The 21,604-nt window shown below is 43.1% G+C and overlaps 1 protein-coding gene across 2 annotated transcripts in view; it reads right to left on the bottom strand.

The window, feature by feature from the left end:
• Window positions 1–4,061: 4,061 nt before the first annotated feature.
• The window catches only part of LOC147016483 (apoptosis regulator Bcl-2-like), a 57,550-nt gene continuing 40,007 nt past the window's right edge, over window positions 4,062–21,604 (bottom strand). For both annotated transcript variants that reach the window (XM_085845178.1, XM_085845179.1), the window contains one exon: window positions 4,062–7,942. In XM_085845178.1, the coding sequence (XP_085701304.1) occupies window positions 7,813–7,942 (130 nt within the window). In that variant the 3' untranslated portion in view covers window positions 4,062–7,812. The remainder of the gene's footprint in view (window positions 7,943–21,604) is intronic.

The following is a 21,604-nucleotide window of genomic DNA, read 5'->3' as shown; positions in this document are numbered from 1 at the left end:
AGCAGTTCCGACTCCTAGAAAAATGTTCGGACAAATTTGACATTTTGTGGGTCTCCTGGAGGTGTATTGTTACGGTTGTGGAAATTCGCATTACACCATAAAGAGTCCTCAGGTGAGATATCTCGATAAGTCCAAGTGTAGTTAGCCCACACCCGTTGTATAGAGGGAATTTATGTGATCCATTCGGGCTGCGATCCTTCAGTTAGTCGTTTTTCTTTCTCTATCATTAATTTGAACAAGAACAAAACAAACCAACAACGACCCTTGTGGGTTTTTCCCACCATTTTTCCCCGCGCTTGGTGTGAAGGAAGGGGGGAGGGCAGCTCGCCGCCGATTGGTGGATGAACAGCGTGAGGCGGTCGGGGTGAGGGAACGCCCCTTTTCGGGAACCTTCTCAGAGGAAGGTGGAGCCGAAAACGGGGCGGGGCGAAGGGCGGAGCCAGCCCCTACAAAAGGGATGAACGAGTTGGTCCTCAGTTTTTTGGGTTGGTTCGGAGTTCAGTTTGGTTTGAATTCGGAGTGAGCCTTCTGGTTCTTCGCGAGCTCGTTGTTCCTGCCCTGTTCTGCGATCTTCGTGCGGGCCCTGGGACCCCGTGCGCGAGCACGGGAAGTAGCGCCGAACGAGCCCCGTCCGTTCCCCCCAAAACCCCGTCCGAGCTGTCGGGCGGACGACGCGAACTACGCGCGGGACGAGCTCGGTGCACCACGCCAGGAGGAGACAAAGGAGGGACTCGAGGTTGCGGTCCCCCAAGGCTGGACGAAGCGCCCAGGGAAGTCGCGACTTCCTTTTCTTTTGGGGTTTTGTGTAAATTTCTGTGGGTGGCGCCAGTCTTGTAAGTAGAAACTGTGTAAGTGTTGCCGTGTGTAAATAATTCCCTTTTATTCGGTTTTAACCCTTTCCTTGCTTTTGTTGCATTATTGTATGGCTGTATATACGTGCTTGCTTTGTGTCTGTGTGTGTAAATAAAGTGTATTGCTTGTTGAACTGTTTCCCGCTTTGCTTAGTCTCCTTCCTTTTATTGAATCTCCATCTTGCATCACGTAAGGGATTGATAGTGGGTTTAAAACGCCCGGTAATTAATCGGAACCGTCAAGGCCGATGATAACTCCGCTCGGTTATCCCTGTAATACGGAAAGAACCGCTTAAGCGGCCTGTGGCGTGGTACGATCGCCCGGTCGACCACTCGTGCAGGTACTTAGGTAGGTCGAATTTGGCGAGCAACCCTATCCTGTGCGGGTGGGCAATTGGCACGATCGTGGTGGGGTTAAACCCCCACCCGTGACTGGCTTCGGGCAATAGTTCCTGGAGGGTCACGACTGAATTGTCCGTTCCGGTGGGCGAGGCGGCCACCATTCGAGTCAAGCGGCCGATCGCACGCCGGGCGGGCCAGAATTCGCAACAGTGTTTAATATAATGGTTCGGTGATTGCTAATTGCGTGCCAAGCGAGACATTTCTTATCAACCGTTTCGTTGGAGTGATTAAGTCACTTGGCAAGTGCTCTACAATATTCGCAGTCACTGAATACTGAAAAATCGATCGACTTGAACAAAGTTCAGAATTCATTCACCTGCATTGGCCACGTGTTGTTTTGCGGTGCAACAGGCGGTGGCTGGCTCGCTGAAAATGTGACATTTTATTTTCCACGACGTTTTAACTTTTTGTTCTTCCATTGTACGACTTCAGCATTAATAAATACAAATAAAAAAATGTTTCGCTGTTCAAAGTTTCTTCAACTGTTTCATGCATTGCTTGGTGAAGCCACTTGGCGCGTGTTCTTCAAGTTTCAATGGCGATACCGCGGATCTGCCCTGGAGATAGGAAGGCAAAATAAATTATCTGATTACAATGAGAAAAAAATATTTTTAGTTATGAAATAATGAATTGCCACACCATGGCAAGAAAGTCGAGAGGTACACATGCTCACTCTGTGTAGCTTTGATTCGAATCCCGACCCAGCTATAAACTGTCATCCTGGTGTTTCACAGGGCGATTCCTCATTGTGTATGTCGTCTCTCAGATGAAGGATAATCAGGGTGTCACATCTGCCAGAATCCCTTACCCCTCTCCCTCCCAACCCTACCTAGTCTCTCCCACCCCTCTCCCTCTTTCTGACATTGACCTCACTCTCTCTCTCTCTCTCTGACCCCTCCCCTCTCCATCCTTTCCTCTTCCCTCCCTCTCCACCCCTTTATCTCTCTACCCCTCCCCTTCTGTTGAGGGGACTAGCATGTATGAATCAGATTTGCAGTGAGCTGACTGGTGGGGTGCAAAAGTCACTGCATGTACGAGCATGCATGCATGCCAGCACACCTTTGCCAGGAAGACAGCGTTGGTTTTAAATGCTCCCGCCCCAGGTCTCAATATGTGTGTGTGTGTGTGTGTGTGTGTGTGTGTGTGTGTGTGTGTGTGTGTGTGTGTGTGTGTGTGTGTGTGTGTGTGTGTGCGTGTGTTTTGATTGGTATCTTCATGTGTTGGTTTCAGAATGTGGAATGGAGTCCTCCCAGTGTGGGCTCAAAGTATCCACCTTCATTTTAATCAGGTGTCACGATTCATGGACCAAGCTGTGAAGTTTTCTGTTCTCAAAGTTTTGTATCGAGGGCTCTCTTCAGGATTGTTGCTGAGCCTCGGACAGCTTCCAACTGCAGTTCATTTGGAGTAATATTCCCAGGGATGGTTTTTAATATCTTTGTGAGGTTGTTTGTCATCATTCCCATTGCTCCAACTATCTCTGGTTCAACTTTGGCATTCTTCAGTTTCCAGGATCTTTTCACTTCATTCATGAGGTCTTGGTATTTTGTCATTTTCTTGATTTCTGCATTGTTTAGTCCAAAATCACTGATGTTTACACCTCAATCTGCAATGCCTTCTTTTTTTTGTACCTAAGTATGATATCTGGTCACAATGCTTTGTGTTCGATGCTCACACTCGATGGGATCATTCAGTCGTACGTGAGCGGTACTTCCATGTTTTCAGTGATTTATTTTGGTTCATGTTCCCACAAATTTTCTGGAACTGGAATATCAAAGCTTTTGCAGATGTGCCAGCAGATTATATTATAAACTCTGTTGTGTCGTTGTGTGTACATGTGTTCTGACATGAGATTTGTTTTTTGTGTGTGAGTTTGGTCTTCAAGCATACTTATCATTCTCTCTCTTTGCAAACACCACCTCCACCCCTCACCTTCTTTTTTTTCTTCCTCCCCCACCCCTCACTCTCTCATTCAGTCTCTCAACCCCTCCTCGCACCACTCCCTGCTGCAGTGTATAGCAACATTTGGTGAGATGTCGCTCTCCCCACCTCCCCCCCCTCCCTTCCTCGCTCCCCCTCCAACCTCCCTCCACTCCCTTCTCTCTATCCTCTCCCCTCACCTCTCTTCTCACTTCCCTCCTCCCCCCTCACCTCTCTTCTCACTTCCCTCCTCCCCCCAACCTCCTCTCTCTCCCTCACCCCCCCTAATATCCCCATCAGCAAAGCGATGGGTTGTATTTGCAAGTTTGAAATATATAAACCAAGATAGAAGCTTCCACACTGAGAAGTGTCCAAAACTCAAATTGACTTCATCTAATCAATGTGCAAGTTGTTGTAACATCTAAGGGAGTAAAAAAAGCTTCTTTACTCTTCCTCCCCACGAGAGATGCAATTTCCTCACTTGCTAAGAGGTCCCGTCTCACCTTATGAAGCCAAAACACAGCACAGATTGAAATCATTTCCATTTCATAAGATAACCAAAAACAGTATTCAGTAGAGCACATACCTCCGCCAGGCTGAACAGTTTACGGTTTGTATGCCACTGATGGTCCGGATCTGCTGACCTGAACCAAAATCGAATCTGCTTGTTCTCGTCAAATCACAAACTAATCCACCAAGTTTTATCATAACTCGTCCATAACTTTTTCAGATATCGTGATATATCTCGTTTTTGGCCCCATCTCTCAATGGTGAAGAATCACTGATAATGCGCACCTGATTAACATCACCTGCAGAACATTGTGGTCGAGTAACAATTTGTAAAAGTATCAAAACACCGTGCGATGAAGAAATCAAGTACACAACATCACGTAAGTTGTAATACTCTATATATTGTTTTGGAAATAAACAGATGAACACATACATGGGAAGAGGTTAAAGTTAAACTTCACAAGTACGTAACTTTATGCTAAACAAGTTAAAATACCTTATGTGCTTCGGTGACTGTTATGTTTCTAGGTACCTTGAAGGCAATTTCACTTAAGTTATGAATAATATCAACGAACGAGCACTCAAAAGCCAAAACAAAATTGTATATGCTACGAGATGAAAATCGAATATGCAAAACATCCTTTCGGTTGAGAACAAACAACGAAGCGACGACGGAGAAAGCACAAGCTTTGAAAACACAAATCCTTGTGGCAAACGATGGACTTTTTCAGTCTTTTGGAACGGGGGAACGGAATAAAGTGCTCAAAACATTACAAAGCTCCGCACAGAAGGCACAACCAAAACAATATGGTGACTGACAGTAAAATATCAAACGAAATGCCAAAAACAAAACAACCATTAGGAACAAGAGAGGAAAACGTCAAAACAAAATGTGGTCAAACTTCACATTCATTGATCGGACTATATGTCTACAGTATTATTTGAAGTTGCTTGTCATCGGCCTGTGACATCATGTTAAACGAGTTGTCGTGAAACTCCCATTTACCTTGGGGGAGCTTTCAGGGCACAGCTCGACCTTAGTACAAGAGCCACGGACATCGTAAGACGTCGGAATGACAACATGCACATAGTGTGTACATATGCAGTGTAAATTGTTTTGTTGTTCTAAGGCTACATGTTAAGGCACATATAAAGCGTCATCGATGCTAAAATTCCTCTTACGAATCATCTTCCAGGAAACGAGATAATTGTCTTTGGTTGAAGACTCTCACCGCAGACTGCAAACACACCTCGTGCCCGAACGAAATGTACACGCTTCGGATGCAGGACACGTATCCGGCCTCCACAAACTTCGAGGGCTCTCGGTAAGAGTATCCAGTCAATGCTTCTGCGTAGATACTATACTCTTCATTCATGAAACGAACCTTCGGTGTCCTCGTTCCGACTCGCACGTCACGCCCGCTTCCCTCAATACACCACGGCACTCCATAATCTTTCACTTGCTCAACAGTACGTCGGTTGACGATTGATATCAGGATCACTCACATACCAAAACATTGTGGTCTCCTCTTGCTGTGGATATTAAATAGGTTCAAGGATATTTCGTCTATCTTCAAACGCCACGCAATAATAACCCGAGTCACTTTCAGACGACAACTTTTGCAAAAAACATTCGGAAGCAAACACCAGGAAATCGAAAGCAAAAAACAGAAATAAAATCAAGGATTTGCGGTGCACCCCAGCGAGAGGCAGTAAAGTTAAATAAGTGCCTTACCTGTGCTTCTGTATATCTACTACGTGTAACACTGACTTCCTGCCATGCTCATGTTGTTAATAGCAAATATAGAAATCTTCTTTTCTTCCCACAAACACGGAAACTGACATTAAACATCTCATGTTTTCATTATTATTATTTTTTCTTTTGTCCAGACTCTTTAGCTTGGTGATGCTTGAAGAACAGCTCGATTAGTCCGAGGTCTTCGTGTAGTCTGTGCCAATGTATGTCACACATAAAGTGAGCCGTGCAAGCCACGACACTACTTGGAGCGATTTATTTAAAACTGAGCAGCACATGAATCCTTGAATATAAACCTAGCAGAATGACCAGCATCTGCATTATCTTTCGTTTGCCAAAGAAAAACAAGTGACGTAGACTCGGAGAGTGATAGTGCTGGTGCGACGATGACATGAAAAAAAAATAAAAATAATAATTTTCTTTTTGAGAACAAGTGTGAGATTAATTTCTCGTTTGCGAACCATGTGAACATTTGCTAATAATAATGCGCGAGGTGGTCGTGTGTCTCGTGTACACACCTGGGGGTTTCAATGCGGATTCCACGTTGCTGTCAATTCAGATGACGAGTGCTGTTATCAGGATAGCAACGAAGGATGCCTTTCAATTGTACTTCGGCGTAACATGTGCTGCTGATCTTGGTGGTAGCGACAAAATACACTTTGTATCAAAAAATGGGGGAAAAAAAGAAAAAAAGTGCTGTGTGACCTATTCCAGCTTAATCTAACGCTTCTCAGGTAATATCTCGACAGGCAACGTAATGGTGGATTTGCATCCACAAGTTAGCTGTGTTGCGATAGAGTGCTTACCATGCATGACGTGAGAGGGCAGAGACAAAAACTGCCTCTCGCCATGAAAGCTGTTTCGTTTTCACTTACACGTCTTCATTCGGGATGCTCCACGTCACTTAGAAATCAACACAACATGATCATGAGATGATGCAAACACCATGGTATGTTCGATGACACCGACACTGAAATTACCAAGAGCAATGGGACGGGGATGTCTAACATCAAAATGAACACTCCCAAGCCCACAAGTGCATAAATTTAGCCCACACTACAAAGCGGCACGTGCTTTCTAAAGGCATCTAACACACCTTGGACGACGTTGTGAGGCTGGCTTTAATGTAATAATACACAAGTGCAGTTATGTCTACCGCCACGACAATGCACCTTGCCATCCTGGTGTCTGCTGGAAATAATTTCGAGAATGGAGACGAGTTGAACATCTGCGGCGGACAACCGATAGCATCGACTTCAACCCAACTGCACCGCTCTGGCAGGACTCAGAATGCTGATCGAAGGCCAAAGTGAGCAGACCGCGATCCCCTAACTAAACTCGCACTTACTCGATACCTAACTTACTCGAGACGACACGACAGAACATAATGCCCGATATCTACCAAATTTGGGTCCGACGTGTTAGTAACCATGATACTTCGTTATAGCCATTCAACAAATGGTTGCATGACCCTGAACATTTCCTCGCTGTCCCAATACTTTTGATAATATATAGGATATCCACAATGATGGTCGACTCCCTCGAGACATTTGAAGCTACAACTTCAATCTGAGAACGATATGGCACTCCGTGTAGCACACTTGGTAAGAGGCCATTCTGAACCAAGCTACGAGTCTTCGGAAAGACTTGCACACCGGAATTTTTTTAAAAAAAAAACCATAAAACGCAAAAAGGTTTGAGCTTATGACAGTTCAAGAAAGTTAAAGAATGGAATTTGTAGAACCTTTAAGTGTTGAGTGTAATAAAATTATTCGGATGAATGATCGATGATGTTCATAAACTCGGGAGAGTGTGGTCAAGTGCTTCTTTCAAAAGGGAGGCAGGTCATCTGGAAGGACTGATGATGAAAAAAGAATTAGCATTAAACGTGACGCAACGCATGCTCTCTGTTAATTTAGGTACCATACCCACCACATATTTTAAATTTTTTTTAAAAAACAACAACCCCCCAAAAAAAAACCAAACATGAAGAGACCGTTTTCCACTTGGACAGAAAACGGTTATCCTGTGTTTCCTTTAAATCAGTTTTGCTACATTTGTAAATAAGAAAGTGCAAGAACAAAACTTAAAACAATTTAACATCACAACAACAATTCAAACATCAAAACCAAACAAACTGGCAGCGCAGGTCTGCAAAAAAAAAAATAATAATAAAAAAAAAAAAAATCGATGAGCAGCAGGTTTGTAGGCTGTTTTCTTTGCACGGTGTTGAACATTTGTGGGACCTTCAAGGTGGAGAAGAGGGGGAAAGGAAGAAGCAGATAAATGGGGGGCCGGGAGAGGGCAGGACGGATGTGATTGTATGACAACTGGGCAGAAAGGTTCCCAGGAGAGGCAGACATCATTTGTGAGCCATCAAAGCTCCGACTGTAAGACAGGCTCCGACAGCAGCAAGGCCAAGTACGGCCTGTAAGGAGGGCCACATGTTGTCTTGGGCGGGCTGCTCGTGGGCCATACCGCTGCCGTACAATTCCACAAACGCCTCCTGCGGTTCAACAGCCAGAGAGGGAAGGAGAGACAAAGTACGTTTGAGTCTCTGATGCGAATGTAGTTCCATCAAAGCACACGTATCCACTTCGATCACGAACCCACACAGGGTAAAAAGGATCAATCCGTTTCTTACAAATGCTCTCAGAGCTGGTCTTGAGGTTCAACAGGGAATGCATAAGGCGAACAGGAAGCGAGTGATCCACGTTAAAACTTCCTGGCTTTGTGTGGCTGCATGAAAGCACCAAAGAATACCATTACATCATTAGTGAGGTCAAATCATAAGTAACAAAGGCTGGGGTATCCTGGAAAGAATCAACCTGGGCTTGGCTTTGGTGCAGTGGGCAAAGGAGGAAATTCCAGAAACACAATCTTGCTTTGGAAGTCGATTTACAATAATAAATAGAGTTAAACTTTGACTCGCCGAGCAACAATTACCCAGAAAACCGACGTAGCCAGATCGTGTCCGCCCGAATACAAGTAGAATTTCTGGAGTGTTCCTAGTGTGGAAGAGTAGAGCAAATATTGATCCTCCGTAAGCCAATTATAAGCCTGGTGTTGGCTTAGCGGTTAGGGTGGCAGGCTTGGAATGTTCGAGTCCTGAGTTTGAGCCCCGTTAGCCACTGAATTAACAACAGGTGGAGCTGACTCAACCTGCCATCCTTTCGAGGTCGGTGAAATGAGTACCCGTGTATTGGTATAGAGGCATTGTATCAGCGGTGCCCCCATACTCGGTAGCAGTGGTGATGCACCGTTTTGTTCATAGCCAGTGAAAGCATGAAATCATGGCACCACAATAAGTGGATTAAAAATGAAAAAAAACTAAATATTCTCAATAGCTTCCCTAGTAATACTCATAATAGTAAAGTACATTACAAGTTATCTTTGTTAAATGAGAGATAGCTTAGTTATTGTTACATGGATCAATCATATAGCAAGACAAGTGCACATGCAAAACGAGTTTGATCCAAACAACTTCCATTATGTTTTACTTTATTATTAAAAAGTTTATTATTAAATTAGAGAACAAGCCGGAAGGCGACGATGGTTCGTGGGCATTATTGAACAATGCCACGATAGGTACAATTGAGTTGGTGGAAGCTTTTGAGGAAGCCCTACTGTAAAACCTATCTCTTCCGTCAAAAATTGACCAAATCAAATCGGATTTTTAATATGTTGTACTTATGGACATTACGCACAGCTTCTAGGCAATGAAATTGCGAGAAAAAAAATCGAGAAAAAAATAAATAAAAAAGTTCAAGTGGGCGTGGGACGCCCCTCATACAAAAAGACACAACTAGACCATGATATCTAGCTTGTGTTCAAGTTTCATCAAGATCGCATCAAATGTCATGGAGCTGTGCTCTGGAGAGAGTCACAAACAGACAGACACACAGACACAACGAAAATAGTGGTCACCGCTGGCACCCGCGAACCAACATTCTCTGATAGATGGTCATCCCCTTGAAAGGAGCACTCATGATAATGAATTTAATCACAGCGATCGGAACTTTTGATGGACGATCCCGTTTGGACGAATTTCAACTTGATGTAACAAAGTTAAGTGTAGAATATTTTCTCCGATTTAGAACATCATCAAAATCTACTGAGATATTGTGGATAAATTAAGGAAAACTCTCCATTGCACTCGATTTGCCGAGCACTATTATGACCATGGTGCCGTTATTGCGGTCGATGCCGTGGCGGGGTGTCGTGATCATGTCCGATGAACACTATAGTGGGTGCACGATTTTTTTAATTTCTGGGGTACGATGAGTGTGGGGGATGAGTTACAATATAATGAATCACCCGCTGACCAGTTGTTCTTTGACGAACAAACATAAAACTTATTACCAAAGTTACTGTTATGATCTGCAAGTGGTGACCAGTCTTGTTTTTAATATTTAAAGCTTAATGTATCAATGACTAGATCTTTCCAACAACAAAAAAAAGGTAAGAAATAATTATTGGAGAATGCAATTATTAGAATGCCAAGCTCAATTTGAGGAAGGAAAAGCTGTTAAATGCACGATGGATAACGAACGACTTTCCAAGACATTTACCAACACCGACAAGCTTCACACCGGACTCGTAAGCAATCCTTATCCCTTTGGAAGGAAACCAACAGGAGCTGCAAAGGCAAGTGTTGTGTTGGCGGTGAATACAGCATCACATTAACAAAGTAAGCATTGATTCCAGACCAGGCTAGCTATGAGGCCCATAAACCCCAATTATGCATGATGTGTAACAGTGAAATGCCGCAGCGAAGGCGGCTCTCAACATGGATTTGGTGGTGCATGACAGGAATGCCAACTGCATGATCTACACACAAACTGTGCCAATTTACAATGAACTACAGTACCTGGTACTAACAGCAAGGGATAATCAAAGTGTTTTATACTCTGTGACAAATCGCTTCTATTGAATAATGCACAAAGAATAGCTTGTGTAAGGTCACGTTAAGGAATCTGATATGGACATGTCGGTGGAATAGACAAGAGAGAAAGTGAACTGAGTGCTTTTTCAGATATTGTCCAAGACAATATAATATCAGGGATTTTAACACTTCTAAAAGTACTCATACATTGGTGTGTGTGTGTGTGTGTGTGTGTGTGTGTGTGTGTGTGTGTGTGTGTGTGTGTGTGTGTGTGTGTGTGTTTTCATGACCCAATAACAGAAATTAAACAATTTTTAGTAAGGGAAGGGGTGGAGGAGGGAAAGCAGTTGGGGTTAGTTCCTAGAACATTTTCACTTCCTGTGTGTAATTATATACTTCCAGGTTGTATTCTGGATGAACATCAAGTCTTTGATATTAAAGCATTCTGAGTTAAACCAAGATAGGCTCGGGAATAAAGGTGTTTTCAGTGAGGTATTTAGAATTCCCAGTTGCAGGCGAAAGAGAAATATTGTCGCTCCAAGGTCTTATCACTACAGGCCGGTGCCAGGGGCCCCGGATACCGGGGGTACCCAGAGGGTTTTCTCCAGCATTCTCGGCCATTTCTGACCATAAAATGACTTTTATTCATGCTTTTTAAGCATAATCCAATTTAAAAAACTCAAAATTTGTTTGACCAACACTTTGATTAATGACAGGTCTTGGAATATGACATGCACACAAACAATAGAATAAAGAATAGAATAAAGAATAAAATAAACAATAGAATAAAGATTGATGACGGCATTCCAGACTAGAGGGGGAGCACTCGGTAGAGTGCAAAACCTCCGCCGCCAATACTGCTAGGTCACTCAAGTGAACCTGATATCCTATTCATTCAATTTGATGTCAACAGTGCTCACAGAGTTATAGTTTGCAACTTTCCCTTTTACTTTTAACTTTTACATACTAAATTCATTCGTCATAACTAGATTCCTTGAGACAGAAATTGATTTTACGTGGGTATATCCACCTGAAGTTACAAAATCAGCCGCAATTATAATTTTGGCATGTTTTTTTTTTGTTGGAAATCACTTAAAACATGTAGAAATGCAAAAAAAAAGAAATCGAAATTGTTGAAAAAAAAGTTGCAAATTTTTTTTTTCCTCGAACAATTTTTTTTTGGGGGGGGGGGGGGGTTGGAAATCACTTAAAACACGTAGAAATGCAAAAAAAAATAATTTCTCCAACAATTTTTTTGGTGGGGGGGGACCAAGTCCAAAATCTAATGGCATGATCATTGGACCACACCTAACCCCCCCCAACAAGTTTCGTCGAAATCCGTCAAGGAGTTTTTCCGTAATACTGTTCACAAACAAACAAACAAACAAACAAACAGAAAGGGGTGAAAACAGTAACCTACGATCTTCGATGGCGGAGGTTAATAATAATCATCGTCATAATAATATAAAAATAAAATACGACATGGAAAAATAAATAAGAATAATACTAACGATTTCAATAGAGCTTCAGCCATGCTTGAAGCCCTAATTACAAGAAATGAGAGAGAAATTGAGGATAAAATGGGAAGAGGAGAGAAAAGGCATGTGAGGAGAGAGGGGATGGAAAGTGAAGGAGAGGAAGGATGGAAAAATGGAAGGACAGAAAAGTTGTGGGAGAATGGAGCCGCCGAATGAATGAAAAGTGCTCGTTGATCCCATGGGGAGCCAACGTGCCGATCCTGTAGATAAGGCTTTGCTCTTTAGGCTTGCGACTGTCCGTGGTCCTGAAATATTTTGGTCGGTTTCATTGAGAAACAAAATTTCGACCAATTTGATTGTCCCACCCCAGAATTATTTGGCCATCAGTGCCGCATCCTGTAGCAGATAGGATTTTGAACGGTTTATCGACTGTTGATTTCTTCCATTCTGCCCTCAATTTCACATCGGATATTTTGAGTACCTCTGGCACCTTTCTCAACATTTTCAGCCAAAGAGAACGGATTTGCCACCACTGTCCATTATGAAACTGCAGATTCACATTGCTACCTTCCATATTCATCCTCCTAGCTTGCCCCCCCCTTAGATCTCACATCAAAATTTCTCAGGCTTTATCATGTGCAGCAATGATTCCGATGTCAAATCAAATGAGATATGCATGTTCTTCAATGAGCATGCCTTTCGCACCTCCATTGTGGCCGGTGCACTGGAGCGCGTCCAAACACCGACAAGACAGATAGCTTTACCACCTTCAGAAAGGAATCCATTCACATTGATCTCCCATTCCATCAACCTTTGCGTCAAAGATCATCATCCAGAAGAACTTCAAGCTTTAAAATAAAACAAAAGATCCTGAGATTGCCTTGATTTTCAAACAATAGCCTTTTATCTACTTTATGATGGCCAGAAATTTGTGAAATTCCCTGGTTAAAGGACCATTACCCTCTGACCTCCTACCAAGAATGTTCAAGTGTTACAGAGTTGCTGAAACACCTAACTTTTCATCAAGATGACGACTTTGCTGTCAGGATCCAAAAGCAGTATTAAAGTTGGCATCCATGGGGAGGGAGGACGAAACTCCTCCTCAGGAAATGCCCTGCTGAGTGCGGTGAGAAATGCGGCGCCACTGTTGTGACGTCACTGGTACCCAGAGTGTCCGGAGAAGTGACGGCACTTCCCCCAATTTCAGTGGCTGTGATTGTCTCGTCTGACAGTCTTGTGTTGAGTCGCATATGTTCATCTACAGCGCCGTGTGTGTGTGTGTGTGTGTGTGTGTGTGTGTGTGTGTGTGTGTGTGTGTGTGTGTGTGTGTGTGTGTGTGTGTGTGTGTGTGTGTGTGTGTGTGTGTGTGTGTGTGTGGCAGCTCCACTATGAGCCTCAGATTATGTAAAAAAAACTAAAACTAAAAAGTCACAGAGCACTTCAACATCACCTCTGCGAATGTTATCTATGAAATCTGCAAGATCGACATCGGTGAAACCGGGTGAAGACTGGGCAATCACTTCTGTGAACATTTGCCTGATTTATGAACCAACAGCACAGACGTCTCAAGCCAGTTGCTCGACACTTCAATCTTCCCAGACATTCTTTCAGTCACAGCGCGCTCCCCCGTATTATTGTACATTTCAGCAGCACAGACAGTGGCAAGTGCAAGGATCGACACGTTGGCTCCCTATGGGATCGACGAGCACTTTTCATTCACTTAGCCATTACTAATATCGAGGTTACCCTAATTGCTGGTGGCACAAAATGGTAAAGCTGAAAGATTTGTAAAAATGAATGAAATTAGTTTCATTATTTTAATTTGTTTCACTTTTAAAAGTTAGTTTAGTATATTTAATGTCACTTCTTGCTTTTTCCATATTATTTTCACTTTCTCTAAGTCACTTTTGCTTTGACTCTTAATTACTGAACCCAAACCCTCCCTATCAAAAGCAATCATTCTTCCCTCATAACTCCTGAACCACCCCACATACTTCCTGACATCTGACCCTGCTCTGACTCACTCCAACCCGACATCAGCCTTCGCCCCTATCCCGTTCATTTATTGGGTGGTCGCTAAACTACCGTTATTCTCAGGTTTTCCGTCTGTCTGTTTGTATGTAATGGACAGCTCTGGAGGCCAGAGGAGCCAACTGATTTTGATGAAACCTGACTGGTAGGTTCACACCACGATGTAGTTGTATGCTTTTGAGCACCGTTGCAATGGACGCCACCGTTGCCTAGCAACGGGACTTTGAAATTTCTGAAAAAAATCCGAAAAATATTTATATATATATATATATATTTTATTTTTCGAAAATCAAAAATCGGCTTCTGCGATTTAATGCGCACTATAATCAACCTCTTTGTCAAAAACTGTATGACTAGTATGCAATTATATAGCGACCACCCATGTCGCCTACCGGCTTGTATCTCTCTTTTGCTCTGACTAAGGGTTAACGCCCAAAATATCAGCTTCCCATTTGATTGAGGTATGCCAACTGTTGTAGTAATCAACAATAGACCTTTTCGATCGGCTTTATTCTCACAAAACCCATACGCATATCTACAACAACATAAATATACATAGGGTAAGAATAATAAAATACAATAACTTGTACACATAATACTGAAGGCAAATACCACATACGCATCACATAATAACGAAGTTAAACTCCATACTCTAATCCCAATTACATTCCTCAGAGTACATTATTCCTAATATAGTATATAACATACCATTACTGTTCCAGCATGACTTTCCACGGAGTACGTGGTATACGTGTCAACACCAGCCATTGACCTTCATATACAGTGCTGCCACATCCGCCCAATTACCGTTGCCGCCAATTACAGTATGGCACTTTATTATCACAACACCAACCGCTGTGGGAAGCAATGTCCTGTTGATTTCATAAATTGTTCTTACGTTGTACTTTTGCTCAAAAAAAAAAAAAAACCCAAACACATTCCATACCCATACACTGGCTGGCATAAGAGTCTGCCAATGCTCGGCTCTACTACAGTAACATTAGCCAATAGATACAAATCAAAGAACAGATGGAAACATTTAAATGGGGGCATAGGACTAGATTAGAACTTGGCTGTTATGTTTGTCTTCATATTTTTTAAAGGAAACCTGGATGGGGTCATCACAGGGTGACTTTCTGCAAGTCCTTTCTGAAAGTGCAGGAATTTGTACTTTGTTCAAGGTGGCAACGATAGCTCGCCTATTCTTTGCGAAGAACACCGCAGGATCTTTAATGTCCACCAACTAATGCCTCACCAGACGGAACTCGCAGTTTAACGTCCATCCGAGGGACGGCACACACATTGATGAGTCACCCTGCCTGTAAAACACCAGGATGACAGTTTATAGCTCTGGGTCGGATAGCTTAGAGGCAAGTGTGAGTACCTCAAGGCCATCCTACCCGCGGATTCCTGATGGAAGTGTGATATTTTAACGGGGTAAGTTCGTCATGTAGGTGACATTCCAAGGAAAGTGTAGCTCTTTCAACACTTCTGATGTGACTCTCTGCTCCCAAGTATTGTTTGTAAGCAGGTAATCCACCCATTCTCAGACGCAACGGAGTTAAACTGCAACATGTCTAGATCAAAATTGTATACCTGTAACGGCGACGGCAATCTTGTTTGCAAAACATAAAGATGCAGTAAAAGCAAGTTTCTTAATTCTTGATATTGACGCTGTTTGTCTGATTGATGAGTACAAGCTGAGGAAGCGCTCCCCTTGTTACCTCCACCACCAAAGGTGAAGGAGGTTATGTTTTTACCCCTTTCTGTCTGTTTGTTTGTGTGCAGGATATCTCAAAAAGTTGTGTACGGATTCGGGTGAAATTTTGTGGACAAGTTGGGTGTGCGACAAGGACGAACTGTTTAGATTTTGGTGAAGATCCGGATACTAGAATTATTCAAGTGATTCTTCACCATTGATAGATGGGGCCAAAAATGATATATATATATATATATATATATATATATATATATATATATATATATATATATATATATATATATATATATATATATATATATATATTGTTGTGGTTGACGAAATTCGCAAACCACCATTCAGGTCCCTTAGGTGAGATATCTCTGTAAGTATATGTGTAGTTAGGCCCAAACCCGTTGTTTAGAGGGAATAAATGTCATTCATTCGGGCTGCGACCCTTCAGGATAGCCGTTTTTCTTTTACTATCTTTATTTTGGACCAGCCGGCATTACTACCATTACTACCACCACCAACCACGTCTCAACAGCCATCACACAACAACCACCAACCGCAACGCCGCTTCACAACCACAGCAACGACCCTTGCCGTCACATCTCGCTCTCGCAACCATCGCATCACCGCCATTCCCGCGCCGCTTGTGGACACCGATCCTGGACTCGTGCAGGGCGCGCGCCGAGCGGCAGGTGCAAAAACACCAGCCTTTCCGAAGAAATCGGATCAAAAATGATTCACACCCACTTCTGTTCCGTCCTATCAGTGAGCATGGGGCGATTTGGCCCCGCCTCCAGGTGCGTCGGAGTATAATCGCTATTTGCAGATTCGCGGATCAAAAAGCATTCACGCCCACTTTTCCTCTGTCCAATGGGGAGCCAGCCAGAGGTAAAGGGTCGAAGGTGAAGGAGCGAAGCCACGGGGGCTATAAAGGGCCGCGTTCGCTCGCCAAAAAGGCAGTTGAGTTGGAAAGAGTCAGTCAAGGAGAGTTGAGAAGAGAAGAGTCGGAGAAAGCAGTTGGACGGAGCTGTGGAGAGTGGGAGAGTTGGAGAGGTGGCGGCGGCGGCAAAGGCAGTCGAGAGGGCGCTCGTGTCAGAGTCGGGGAGCTGCGGAGAGGGGAGGCCGATAACGCGACCGAGGTCGCGGTGGAGACGCTCGTCGCGGGACCCGAGCCAGCGAGATATCCTCATCCCCCCGAGCATCAACAACCCCCTCCTGTTTCCCCCCGCGCTGAGATAGTGTGAGAAGGGGGCCCCGTTCCCACCCCATTCCAGACACTGTCCGCGAGGCCCGCGGAGTCGGGGCGCCACCGCCATTTTGCGGCTCATCACCAGACGGGTAGGCTCGACGCGGTCTCGGCCCCAGGCCCGTCTGCCCCCTCATAGTGGAGGGTGGTCCCTTTTTCTTTTGCTTTGAGTATATGTGTTGTCGGCGCCGTCTGTGAAGTAAAACTGTATAAGTGTTGCCGTGTGCTCGGTAGTCGGTAGTAGATCTGCAGTGTGTGTTTCTCTTTTATATTTGCTTTTTGTGCATTATTGTGTGTTTCTTCCACTTTTACATTTGCTTTTGGTGTATAATTGTATATGTGTGCTATCCGTGTGCCATCGCGAAATAAATGTGCTTTATGTTGAACTGTTTTCTCGTTTCGCTTCGTCTTTTCTCGAATTGAATCTCCATCTTACTTCACGTAAAGGGTTGGTCGTGGGTTAAAGACGCCCAATAATTAATCGAACCGTCGCGGTTGACGATAACACCGCTCGGTTATCCCGATAGTACGGAACGGGTCGCTTAAAGTGGCCCGTGTCCGAAGTCGACCTGCGGCGAGGTGCGATCGCCCGGTCTATCCTCCGTGTGGGTACTTAGGTAGGTCGAATTTGGCGAGCAACCCTATCCCACGCGGGGGGCTGATTGGCACGATCGTGGTGAGGCCGAAAGGCCCATCCGTGACTAGTTCCCGGCGTTAGTCCGAGAGGGTCACGACGGGATTGTCCGTCCGGTGGGCGACATGCCGCGATTCGAGTTACGTGGCCGCTCGCACGCTGGCGGGCGCGAATCCGCAACAATATATATATATATATATATATATATATATATATATATATATATATATATATATATATATATATATATATATATATCTTCTTCTTCCTCCTTCGGCTGCTCCCGTTAGGGGTCGCCACAGCAGATCATCCGTATGATCCGCATCGTGATTTGGCACATGTTTTACGCCGGATGCCCTTCCTGACGCAACCCTGGTCGCCTCTTACGACACAGGGATATGCTACACCTATTTTAACCGGGGTATACACCGGCCCAGTATACTGGTACTCATTTCGCCGACCTCGGAAGGATGACAGGCTGAGTCAACCCCCTGGTGTATTAATTCAGTGGCCCAACGGGGCTTGAACTCAGGACCTCTTGGATCCCAAGCCGCTGCCCTAACCACTGCGCCAACACCAGGCATATATATATATATATATATATATATATATATATATATATATATATATATATATATATATATATATATATATATATATATATATATATATATATATATATATATATATATATATATATATATATATATAGCACGATATCTCAAAAGTTTTGGACGTATTTGGATGAAACTTGGTGGACATGGTGGGTGTGTGACAAGGAGGAATTGATTAGATTTGGTGAAGATCCGAATTCGGATCTGGATACGAGATTAATTTAACTTTTAAAGTGATTCTTCACTATTGAGAGATCGGGCCAAAAACGATATAGTACTGTGTAGCATGATATTTCAAAAATGTATTGAGCCAGACATGTTCTCGTGGATCAGGCATTATGTAGCGGAGGTATGCACTCCATCGAGTGCCCTTCTAGTTAACCATGTGGATTGCTTTATTCACAGCGAGCTGGATCATTTGACAACAGTTTATGCCAAGTCTATGTTTATTTATTTTTTTTTTTTTTTTAACTTCATGGACTGACTTGGAATTGCTCATTAATATTGGTACATTAAATGTCATCTTTGTCATCAATAATTCAAGCAGAATGGCTACATGTTCATTGTATTCCCACAAATTCTCTATCAATGTCTCAGTGAATAAAAGTACCAGGAACGAACCTTCACCGTTCACCTAGTGGTCTCGCGCATCCAAGCCCCTTACAGTGTTGTTGCTACAAAGAAAATTCCTCTTGTCATTTTGCATACTTCTCTCAGTCTGGAACACAGAGCACATTTTCAAATTTGGAGGGGGGGGGTGGAGCGAGGGCTTTCGAGGGTTCAGCTAAATCTCTACATTCATGAACCAGTACAACTGACATGAACCAATAAAATCTGAGTGGGAAATGGAATGCAAAGTACAAAAAGAGTTGAATTAATTGTCTGCACACAAGCGCAGTGCCGTCAACACCCTGCTGGCTGGCACCGAATTTGGGGCCAAACTGGGGGCTGTGCAAGAGCCATTTGATCACAGCTGGAACGGCGGCAAATAGGCAGAGTGTGGGGGAGGATGGGGGGGGGCAGTGGCGTCTGCAAAAATAACAACTCTAAAATCTCGGCAAATCAGGCTAGGCCCACAAAGAACATCAAATCCTTCATGGGACCAGATGTGCATCATTCTATTCCATATTCCATTCACTCTGTTAAACATACATCACATTTGTGTGTATATATATATATATAATATATATATATATATATATATATATATATATATATATATATATATATATATATATATATATATATATATATATATATATATATATATATATATAATATATATGACTTGAAGCAGCTGGAGTTGTAAGGTTCAAAAGGCAATTTAACATTTAAATAAAAAGAAATCTGAAAAACAACAACATGAAATTAATGACCGTTCTGATGAATCGTTTTCTACAATATGTAAAACTATAACTACAGCAAAATGAGAACAATCTCATCGTCATCATCATAATCGTCAACAACAAGCAGCACAAAGAGGAAGACAACGAGGAAAGTTATTGGACTCGTCCAGCACAAGCACAGCTGAGGCTCGAGCGAGGAATGTGCCGAATCGTAGCCGTGGCTGCAAACAGCGGCTAAACTCGAACAGGATGTAAACCGCCTACACAGGCCCGCCAGCAGCTCCGCTGCTCCCGTGGCCCTTTGCCTCCCGTCCCACGTGCCCGGCGACAAATCACATCCGTTTTCACCAAGGCATGCAGCAATGGCTGGCACCACGTTCTTGATGAGTTACAAGTGAAATGAGACGTATTCATGCAATGGCCTCTTCCCGACCCATTATGGGGTTAACAGTGCAAAGTTATATGTGTTGAAGATGATTCCGCTTCAAATGAGGTGAACGCTGTACTTTTTCAGCTTGTTGATGATGTGCAATGATTTGTTGAATATATATATATATATATATATATATATATATATATATATATATATATATATATATATATATATATATATATTACTGATAAACCTCACTGTAGACGACTTAAAATTAAATAAATACGCAGAATGAGGAAAGAGACAAAGTGTGATTCTGCCATGTACAAGTCTGAAAAGCATCAACAGTGTTGGACAATCGCTCGGACTACAAGAGGTCATGGTGTAACACAACGGTGAGAGGTAAATAATGAAAGCTAAACTTCCTTTTGAGAAATAGACAGAATGTAAGAATACGGAGGCCGACAGACACCATTGAGCAACAACTAACTTAGCCTTTCTAGGAAGGCTGGCTGGTTGTAGTGCCGGTGGTGGGGGTGGGTGGATTGTGGTCTTTTTCTGGGAAACGAGCAGCCGCGACTTCCTGCACAAAATCGAACCAAGAGAAGCGGATTCTGCATTGCCGCATAAACTCTAACTTAACTATGATTCAATTTTGGGAGTCTTTTTTGGAAGGCAGTGGAGTTCTTTTTTGTTCTTTTTAAAAAATTCAGCAGAAAATAATTCTATGCACATGAACATGCAAAAAAATAAATTAATAAATAAACGATATTGTAAAATAAATATTAGATGTTTAAAAAAAAAAAAAAGAGACGTTAAATTGATCATTCAAGTAAAACTTACCCCAAAACAGATTGTGTGGTTATCGACATGACTCATGAACAGCGAGGGGAGTGGGGGGGGGGGGGTTGGGGAGGTAGAGAATAAGTTTTATTTAAACCACGAGCGAACTAGATATCGTGTGCAGCTTGTGGGTGCTGGTTGCATCATTTTCTAGGGGGCACAGCTGTGCTGCTGATGCAGTGCCCTCAATTACCAGTACACTGGTACTCATTTCGCTGATCTCAGAAGGATGACTGAGTGAGTCAACCCTACCTGGTGTTAATTCAATGGTCAGCAGGGGCTTTATTTTAAGACCCGAAGATCTTGAACCAGCCACCTTGATGGTTAAGCCAACACCAGACTTCCATTTAAACCACCAAGTTCAGTGAGTAGCGTATATGCACTACTGTGCTGTATTTATCCTGAATTTGTTCCACTGTTTTCAAATCAAATTTCATACTGCCATCCTGGTGCTTTGTGAGTGGAGGGCACAGCATTTCCAAGGTCCATGACCTTCACATCTGATTGCACAGCAGGCTATCGTACCTGCATCATGATGCGAGAGTTTAAAGATCCCAGGGCATCACATCATTTGGAAAATAGGATGCGACGCAAATTTGTCGTTAAATGATATTGGAAACGTCTCTGCCCGCATTACATGTCAACCGACTGTTACGTTTGATCTCAATTAAAAGTCACAAGAAAGATTTAAAGGAGAGAGAGAGGAGAGAGAGGAGAGAGAGGAGAGAGAGGAGAGAGAGGAGAGAGAGGAGAGAGAGGAGAGAGAGAAATAGGAGAGAAACATCAGAGGCTTCAAACTCGAGTTATGATCAACAAAATGATTTTCCAACTTGACCTTTGACTTGATGGACCCAAAATCGAATCAATTAATCTTTGTGTTACAGTCCATATGCGTGGCAAGTTTGGTTGAAATTCTTTCAGTTGTTCACAAGTTATTGCGCAAACAAAATTATTCTCAATTAAAGGGCACGTGCCCTTTGACCTTTTGAACACCAAAATGAAAGAAT

The sequence above is a fragment of the Eptatretus burgeri genome, chromosome 11 (assembly GCF_056783735.1).
Source record: "Eptatretus burgeri isolate ZD-2024b chromosome 11, Ebu_testis_v1, whole genome shotgun sequence".
Taxonomy (NCBI): domain Eukaryota; kingdom Metazoa; phylum Chordata; class Myxini; order Myxiniformes; family Myxinidae; genus Eptatretus; species Eptatretus burgeri.
Note: the sequence above shows the minus strand (reverse complement) of the source record. Positions and strands in the feature narration are given on the sequence as shown.